Source organism: Cyprinodon variegatus, unplaced genomic scaffold (genome assembly GCF_000732505.1).
Source record: "Cyprinodon variegatus isolate N-32 unplaced genomic scaffold, C_variegatus-1.0 Scaffold129, whole genome shotgun sequence".
NCBI lineage: Eukaryota > Metazoa > Chordata > Actinopteri > Cyprinodontiformes > Cyprinodontidae > Cyprinodon > Cyprinodon variegatus.
In genome coordinates this window covers 639,988-649,516 of record NW_015150582.1, presented here as the reverse complement: position 1 = coordinate 649,516, position 9,529 = coordinate 639,988, and the positions used below count along the sequence as shown (strand labels likewise).

At 36.6% G+C, this 9,529-nt stretch overlaps 1 protein-coding gene across 1 annotated transcript in view; it reads right to left on the bottom strand.

The window, feature by feature from the left end:
• Positions 1–2,833: 2,833 nt before the first annotated feature.
• The window catches only part of vwa1 (von Willebrand factor A domain containing 1), a 9,473-nt gene continuing 2,777 nt past the window's right edge, over positions 2,834–9,529 (bottom strand). The window contains exons 2-5 of the mRNA XM_015376070.1: positions 6,807–7,346; positions 6,374–6,661; positions 4,767–5,042; positions 2,834–4,617 (exon numbers count right to left, since the gene is read on the bottom strand). Of these exons, the coding sequence (XP_015231556.1) occupies positions 4,316–4,617; positions 4,767–5,042; positions 6,374–6,661; positions 6,807–7,346 (1,406 nt within the window). The 3' untranslated portion in view covers positions 2,834–4,315. The remainder of the gene's footprint in view (positions 4,618–4,766; positions 5,043–6,373; positions 6,662–6,806; positions 7,347–9,529) is intronic.

Here is a 9,529-nt window from a genome sequence, read left to right as displayed (position 1 = left end):
AAGCTTGTTGATACTGTAGCTAAAATGTGTAAGGTCTTGGTAAAACTTTAGAGACATTAATATCAGTATAAGGGGCACAAGACATTCAATAATTCTGACCTAATGCAATAAGGATTAAATACCTTTTTTTTAAACCCAGTTCATTTTTTTGATTGTTTATGTTCAAAACATAGACTCACTTATACAAACTCAGGCAGGGTATCTAAAAATGTTACCTCAGTGCTAAGTGCAAACTTAGAGAGCTTGTTCAACTAGTCAAAGCCTTTCTTATGGCTTGCTCCTTATGCATGCCCTAATTTCTGGTGTTCTTAATCAACATATCAAATGTTTATTTTAGCAGTTCATACCTTATAGCCCAGGTCTGAAAAGATAAGCAGCACGTTCCTCATTAAAGACACCATGAGGTTGGACACTGCCAGATTAACAATGATGAGGTCTGAGTTACGTCCTCCGCCATGGTCCATCATCACACTCTTCCCAATGACTCCAAACACAATGGTATTACCCACAATTCCCAGAACCACAAATATAATGTAAAAGGTGCTCTGTGCGGGGGACAAAGGGGATCGAAGTCCCATCCCCACAAGTTTGGTGGTTGTATCTTGCTCCATCTCATCAGCCCTTGTGTCAAACCTCTTTTTCTGAACCAATGTTAGTATCGCGCTACAAATCAGGCTCCACCTTCATTGCGACTGTCTAGTAATCAGGCGCAACTCAGGTAACCCTTCCAAGAAACCTATAAATATGTAAAGCCTGAGGGAATTAATCATCTCAACAGATTTCTCTCTCTTTGGAGGGAGATACAGAAGATCCCTCCTTCCTAGGGCTATAAACACCTACAAAAACTGGTTAAAAAAAAACCAAAAAAGTTATTACAACATTTAGGTTACTTTGGGATTAATAAAGTATTTTTTTTAACTGAACTTAATTGAAATATTTCCACTCCACAAGAAGTGAAGATCCCTCTAGTAACATCGGTGCAAAAAAAATGATTTCTCGTGACACTTACCTCTATATTTCAACCTCAAAATGGGGCAGAGAAAGCATAAAAAAACAGTTTTTAGCCTTTAGATTTTAAGGTGCAAGTTAATGAAATACAAGAGTTAAATCAATCAAATCATGGCAGAATGTGTTACTTTACAGTTTTACTCCTTGTATGGTCACCCTGATAGACGTTAAGATTAGCTATTTCTGTGCACATGCATGCACTTTCATAAATGTTTTCTTGAAGTCTAATAGAATTTAGAACTTTTCTCAGACTGTATTTCTTGTGTTGGTATTACTTAACAAATAAACAATCTTCCAAAAAAGTAATAATAAGCATAATTAGAACAGTTAATTAACTTTTTTGTTTTCACGGGAGCTTGTTTCTCAGTTATAAAGATGCAACTTTTCCTGCATTTATTGCCGTGCCTGGCAAGAAATTCTAAAATAGCCTTAAAATATTTATCTTTATTGCAGTAAAATAATCTCACACAGACAACTAAGAAAAACTAAGTTAAAGAAGTAAGTTTTTCAAAATGCAACAAAGCCACAGCCACACAATAAATAGCATCAATGGATTTTTTTACACTTATACTGATATTGGTTGTGCCAATAAATGTGAAACCATATATTCACAACAAACTAGCTTAGATTATGTAATACATAAAAACGAGAGCAAGCAAGAATAAGGACATCGTCAGGTCCTTTTTCTTAGTAGCTTGGTAGAACTTTGAAGCTCTGATGTATAAAAGTCCTGATAAAGTCTTCATTGCACATTATTTTATTATGTGCCTTTCACTTAGGAGGTAAATGCTGTTTACTGCGAGTGTTGAGGGCGAGGTCCATTATTACTTAACTGATTGTTAAGGTACTTACCTCATCAGGTCAACACGCTAGTAAAATGGCATCAAAACTGGGCAAGAATTATCCTTGACATAATGAAGGTCCTTCTGTTTTATAAAGATAAAGTAGCAGAACTGGGTAATGGTTAAATTTTTTTTTAAGTAAAGATGTAAGTCCTCAAGTGAAGGAGTTTAAGCATTGAGGTGTCTTGTTGAGCAATGGGAGCTCAGAGGAGAGCTGCTGCTCTTCTCCATAGGAATCAATGGAGGTTTTAAAGGGAAGTCTCATAGGCAGTCCTACAAAACACAGGAGGAGACACATATAGCTTCTGGTTTGGGGCTGCCTGGTTAGAACCCATAATGAGAAAAACACTATTGGGTGGAGTGGGCTGTCAGGGTTACCCTCTTTTTTAGGCCTGGGATTTAATGTTGAATAAAACAATAAATGGGTAGAAAGTTATTTTTAGCATTAACATTTTTTTTTAACAAAAAAAGACCCAAAATAAATAAATAAAACAAATAATAATCCTAACTTAACAAAACTTTAATGAATATTTGATTTGCACCATGTTTACTGATTTGAGATTGTGAATCTCTTCCATTGCAGTTTTCTTGTGATGAGGCCAACAACTTCTAGAAAGTGATAAAAAGGATAAACAATAAGGGTTTTGAAGTTAAACCAAGGTAAGTTATTTGTTTAAAATTAAGAAATGTAAGGACATCATAGGAAACAATCAATAGACGACCAAAAATACAATTATGCCATGAATGTGGCACTTTAGGCATTTATTTACACCAACGTTCATAGGAAAGTTCTTATTTCAGAGATATATCATATAAGCATAGATAAAAGTAAAAGAAAAAAAGAAAAAAAAATGTATTAGTTCTGAGAACAAGGGCTGTAAATCAATTTAGTCAGTGTCAGTAACCATCATCCAAAATTAAAAAAAGAAAAGGATTCACAAATAGATGCAACTAACAGAGCTTCATATTCATATTTTTCCACACGTGGTTTTCATAACTTGTAAAATTATTTATTTGTACAAGAAACATCATGACTATAATACAGATGTTAATTTCTTTTTCACCACAACTATATGTGATATAGCCACTAGATGGCAATAAAAGTGTGAGAAAAGAGAAAACAATTAAACCTGTGTTGACACCAACCTAAGGCTATTTTTAGGGGTTTCTAATATAAATATGGATTCATTCATAAATAATTAATTGCAATTAACAATGATTTTATTAAATTACAAAGAACAGAATAGTTACTGTATCTTCTAGAGAAAACTGTTAAATAACTGAAAACAAATCTAAAAGGTCACATTTTATGTTAAGATTCAGGTTTATGGGCAAGCTTTGGTGATGCAGTGGTTAGCGCACACGACCCACGTATGGAGGGCTTAGTCGACGCGGGTGATCCGCGTTTGAATCCTGCCGGTGGTCCTTTCCCGCATGTCTCTACCCCTCTCTCATACCCCCTTTTCCTGTCAGTAATAAAGAGTTTTATTTGTTTTCCTTTTGCAAATAAATATACTCTTGTCTAAATCAATCCACTGTAGCTCGGTTATACTTTGGGTGGTCTTGCAGGAAAGTACATTAAATCTCTAAACTCTTTTGGGGCTTCAAATGGTACTTCTTATAACATTTCTAAACAACTTCTTATCTGACCAGTCTCGCAGTTCCTGTAGCATATAAACATCCACACAACATGATACGGCCACCACTTTACTTCTCCATGGAGATTGCATTTTCAGCAGGATATACAGGATTAGTTTCCTGCCACAGAGTATCTTGCATGAAAGAAAATAAAATATTTGGTCTAATCCGACCAAATAACATCTTATACTTGTTTGGAATTTCCCTTGCCTTAAAGATATAGTGGTGGATGTTATTTTTCCAGGTGGATCATCAAAATAAGTGGTCCCCCATATTGTTCATCCTAATCATCCTGGAATTATGTTTACATAAGACCGTCCTACCTACTCGTCCCCATTTTAAATACTGGTGGTGAGTATGAAATAGTGGAAATCTTATGGAAATAAGCTTGTATGAGTGATTAAAACAGCAACTTTTAAACAGAGTGTGCACGAGGAGAAATGGGCTTGTGCATGCTCTTGCACGCCTATAATAGGCATTCCATATAATAGGAATTCATGAAAATCCTCCACTATACCTTTAAACAGCGAGCTTAATTCAGATAGTTACATATTTCTTTAGCACGATAAATTCTGTTTTGTTCAAAACTTCAATTACAATCTTTCACTGAAACATAATTAAATAAAATTGAACATTTTGGTAAGATACTCTGTTTAATTCCCCACCTTTTTGGTGCTCCCATGGTCTGATTTTTCCCAAATTTTGTTTTTATCAAGCCTGACTAAAACTTTCTAGAGGAAGAGTTAAGAAAAACTAGACATCATTAAGTACTCAGCACCGTATGAATATACCTGCAGTAACTGAAATAAAAGAGCCTGTCAGCCCAATTAATCACTGTTTGTCCTGGCCGTGCAGCAGATCCCCTCTCCTCGACCAAAGCTGTAGAGAGGAGAGACACACACTCGGCTGTTGGAGGCAAGGTCGGTGAGTCGGGTTGAAAGGGTGGAAGGGGGAAGGTAGGCTGAGGAGAGAGAGTGTTCTGACTGGGAGCTCTGGGAGCTTTTTTTCTTCCAGTTGATCCAGTAACCTTTTAACCCTTCTGTGTTGGCCTGCCAGGTTGCCTGAACCTCGTTCCCCTCGGGTCGATCGATCAGGGCCAGCTGAAGGTCGGTCAGGGGAGGCAGAGGTGCTGCATAAAAACAGACAGAATACAGAGTCATTTTCTTTACTGCCTGTTAGAAATGTACCTTTGGGTAAAGCAGCTTCAAGTGTGGATGTTGAGGAAACAAAACATTTAATGTTCAAAAAGCTCTAATGAACTGAAAGAACTGCACCAACCTTCTTGAGTGCAAGCTGTTACAGACATGGCCCTCTCTTTTCCATCCACATAAAGAGCGCTGACTGTGATCAGGTACCGAGTGCCTGGATCCAGGTCCCTCAGAAACACAGAACTTCTCTGGTTGCTTACAGTCACAGTTTGAACATGTCCACTTGGGATTGCTCCGTACTCCACTCTGTATCGTTGTACCAGAGCTGGCTGCAGGGGGCCCCAGGTGACACGGACCTGATGGGGACCGTGGTCCGACAAGGTAACCTCCGCTGGACTAATAACATCTGAGAACATGACAAGATACCAATGAGAAGACAACAAACAGATAAAACAAGAGCCAACTTTCTAAAATCCTAAATGAAAAAAACAATTAGACTTTTAGAGGTTAAAGATATTTCAGATTTAAATTTAAACTGTCAGTGGGGCTAAATTAGGCTAAATTTGAATAAAATCTAAGTGTAGAGGAAGCATAAAGAGCAAAATCAGTGGCAGAGAGAGACCAAATCTACTGTTGGGGGTCTTCATTTAGCATTGAATCAAAGAATAAAAAAAATATACAAAAATTAAAGAAAAATAGTGCTATAGTTAAAGGTTAACATAATAATTAAGTCAGTCAGTCAAAGATAGCCTCTGGAGCTGCAGGTTGCAGACCCCTCATCTATCAGATGAAAACTGAGATCCCATCTCAAAAATAAGTGCAACAGCTTATTTTTTTATTTTCATTTTATTTTGTTTGTTTGGATTTAAAGTATTGTTAAAGTAAAATTGTAAAGGTGAACGCAAGTAAGTAAAAGTTTATCAATTTAGCACCCTTCACAGACATTGAGCAACACAAAGTGCTTTATAAAAGGTGCACAATTATATAATAAAACAAAACTGCATTGTTATAGGGGACCAAATAGTTAAGGTTTCTGAAGCAATGCATATTATCACATGAAACTGATTCAGTATTATGTCTTCTTCAGCTGGCCCCTGTATAGAACTGCCCATAAATTTTAATTATCACAAAAAAAGACACAAACTGGGTTTCCAAAATCTCTATCTGCTGGATGGAGTCATTGATTGATGTTTCACTGTTGAGAATACTGTGTTACTATTGTCAATGTTGCTAACTTTGTTTGTTTATTCCAATAAAAATGCTCTCCAGACTCACTGATCTGTGACCTTGATAAAGTAATTGACCCAAGTTCTTGATTTTCTTTTAATAAGTAACATTTTATAATCTAAATGAATCTAAAGTAATTAAAAAAATGCTGATTGTAAACCAACCACTTGATTAGTAAAGGTCATAATTAATGTACTCAGCAATTTTAGTTAATATGAAAAATGAACTTTTAAGATCTTGATTAGGCTAAATCCATATAAATCAAGCAAAATGCTAAAATACAGCTATTCAAGCTACAGAGGGATTCAGCCAGATGGACAAGTAAAAGGTCTGCAATATGTACATAAGTATTTGTTGTTTTTTTTGGCTTAAAATGTTGTCAGAGTGTTATCAAGAACTTTATATATAAAAAAAACCAACACTGAAATACTTTAGTTTAGGACATTACTTCTTATGTTCTCATGTGATTAGAGAGGATTAAAAAACAAACATGTATTAAAAGTGAAAAACCTTTTCTAACAGGAAGCGTGGTGAACTTCACCGACAGTGTCCTGAACAAAATTTGGTTGGACTCTGGGCGGAGGGAAGCCGTGTACATGGTGTCGGGCTGCAGTCTGGTCAGCTCTGCTCGGCTGGAGGTGCTTGGAAGAACCTTGGACTTCTCAGGGTGGCTTTCACCCACAGCTTTATACCGCAGTTCATAATAACCGCCATCAGAAGAAAGAACAGGATGCCACTGAAGTACAGCACTATGGGAGGTCAGGTGAACCACGCTCAGTTGTTCGGCACATATGATTTCTACACAAATTATAAACAAAACAAAAAAATAAAAATCATAAGAGAAAGAAGGGATAAGTGATAAAATAAGCTGAATAATTGTTAAAAATGAAATATACTTATAACTATATCTATTTCTTACTATTATATATTTACACACACATACTGATGATGGCCTCTCTCAGGTCGTCTGTGATGATGTCGATGCTATCTATGTCCACAGAGTACAGATGGGACTCCAAAGGAGGAGTCGCCACACGTTGCAAAACGTTGTAGTCGCCATGAATTGTAGAAACAATTAACACATGAACTCCCTGAGCCTTCAGCTTAGACATGGGCTCCTCCACTTCTCCAGGCTGAATACCATCTGTCAGCCACAGCAGCACTTTGGGCACATCCCCCTCTACCTCCAACAGCAGCTGATGAGCCATTTCCACTGCCGCCTTCGTGTTGGTATCTCCTTGCAGCCGTCTGACACTCTCCAAAGCTCTAAGCAGACTTTCCAGGTCGCTGTGGATGTCCAGGCTGAACTCCAGGTGAGGGGTGGTGGCCACAAGCAGTAGGGCCACTCTGAGGTGTCCTCGGCCCAGCGCAAATGGGTACAGGAGGTTGGCGATAAATTCCAGAAATCGAGAGAATTCAAATGATGTCACACTTCCAGAGGAGTCTAGTAACAGTAGAATATCCCCTTCACAGCTGTATAACCCTGAAAAGGACATAGAAAAGAAAACAAGGATAAGGCAAGAATAAGAAAAATATAAGAATGAGGCAAGAATAAAAAAAATAAGGTTATAACTATATTAAGGTCGTTAGGAAAAACCAAAATAAATTAAATCAGGAAAAATGGCTGATATTACACAGATGTAGGCTTATTATCCTCAAGGCACTAGATTGTTGTGGTAAAAGATAGATTTTATTAGATCAGTTAAATGTTTACAGGGGCTGTTTGAAAAGAAAGATGTTTCTTTGTCAAGGTCTAACATTAAAACACAGTAGTTGTTTTTTATTAGTTATTTTTCTTTGCTAGAATAATAAGAGAGCAAGTTTATTTCAGAGCATTTTAATTATATTTTAGACCATTTAGATCTTTTAGAACATTTTGATTTTAAATTAACATGCATGGCTAAATCGGACATATTTACATGTTCAATCTTGACGTAAGCATTTCAATGAATATTGCTCCATTTCAAATAAAAGAATAGAATTATTAAAATTTGTGTAAACTTAAACCCAAATGTATTAATTTCTCTTGCAGATTCACGTTTAAAATAATGCTTCTCTCTCCCGCACACAGGTAAACTTTCACCTAACTCCACTTCTTCTCCTCCCTCACTCTCAGTTCCAATCACCTTCTGACTTATTCCATCATCAGTGTCCGTGGAGAAGAATACTCTAATCCTTTTCTAGATTACATATCCAAGGAAATTTTTTTTTAAACTTTTTTATTTTCAGTACACTATCACAAGTACAGAGCAACAAAATAAACTCTGTTTTTAGCCCATCCCCTTGGGAAGCATTGGGCTGCCATTGTGCGGCCTTGCTGAGGGACTGAGAGTGCAGGCTGTGGGGACCGAACAGGGTACTTACAACCTTCTCAGAGCACAAGCACACTGCTAACCACTAGGCCAACACTCACTTGATTCACTGCATCGAAGTATTCTGCCCGGGCCTGGCGCCAAAAAAATTATTTCATTTATTTCATTATCTAAATTTGTCTCCTTGAACCCCAGTCGGCCTCAGCAGATGGCTGCACACACTGAGCCTGGTTCTGCTGGAGGTTTCTTCCTGTTAAAAGGGAGTTTTCCTCTCCACTTTCCTCTCACTACATGCATGCTTGCGGTGAGGGACTGCAGAGATTCAATCAGTTTTTTTTTTTTCTGTTAGAAACATTTTGATAATCTGATTACGTTACCTGTATAAATAAATTGAATAATACTTCTCTAATTACAGCGTTTCTCTGAGCAAGTCTCTCCAGGTTGAAATTTTGATTGTTAGTGTGTCCATCATCTACATAAAAAAAACAAATAATCTTGTTAGGATGCCGTCTTGACTTGGAGAGAGTGAAATAATCCTCAATAGAACAAAAAGGGTTGAAAGGCCACTAATAGAGAACGAAGTCATTACTCCAAAAATAATGTAAAGGCGCCATTGTTTTTCTTTTACACCTAATTGTATTTTAATTGTATTTTAATTATTACAGAGTCGTCTATGAATATGGAAGAGCTTCCCCTGCAATCTTTGGTAAACATATGTCTATATTCATTTTTATCAATATCCGAACATTACAAAAAATTTTATTGATTCTTTAAGAAAATGGTAAAATCATCTGAAAAAATCTAAATCTCGCTTTAGCTTAAAAAAAATGTATTAGCTGCAGATGAAACTGATTTGAATTGTTTAAACAGTGAGATTGGTTATGAAATAAAAATCTTATTTAAAGATACTTGTAGTTTTTACATTTGTTTAAAATGTATAAAAATTACCCTTAGAAATGTTTACACAGCTTGTTTGCACAATAATTTGTCTTTAGGTGTGTTTAAGAAAGCAAAAACATTCTTTAAATAAAACAACATTAGCGTGAGTATAACATCTGTGGGGAAAATGCCGAGTGGAAGAAAGTGTGAAAACTCTACATGCTTTCTAAAGAGTGAAACACTACATGCTTTCTGGTGCAGTTATTTATAAAGATGCAGAGGAATTTCCCAATTTTGAAGATAGGTGCAGGTCAATGTGTTTGAGATATGTGCAGATTTCATCAGTCAGATACTTGGCCTCAAATGGTGCCCATATGCGACAGAGGACACAAGCAAAGATCAATGAAAAATATGTTAATGTATTCCGTGAAGCTCACAGGGTGTCCTTTGAAAGTCTGAAACCAGTAAATCCTCC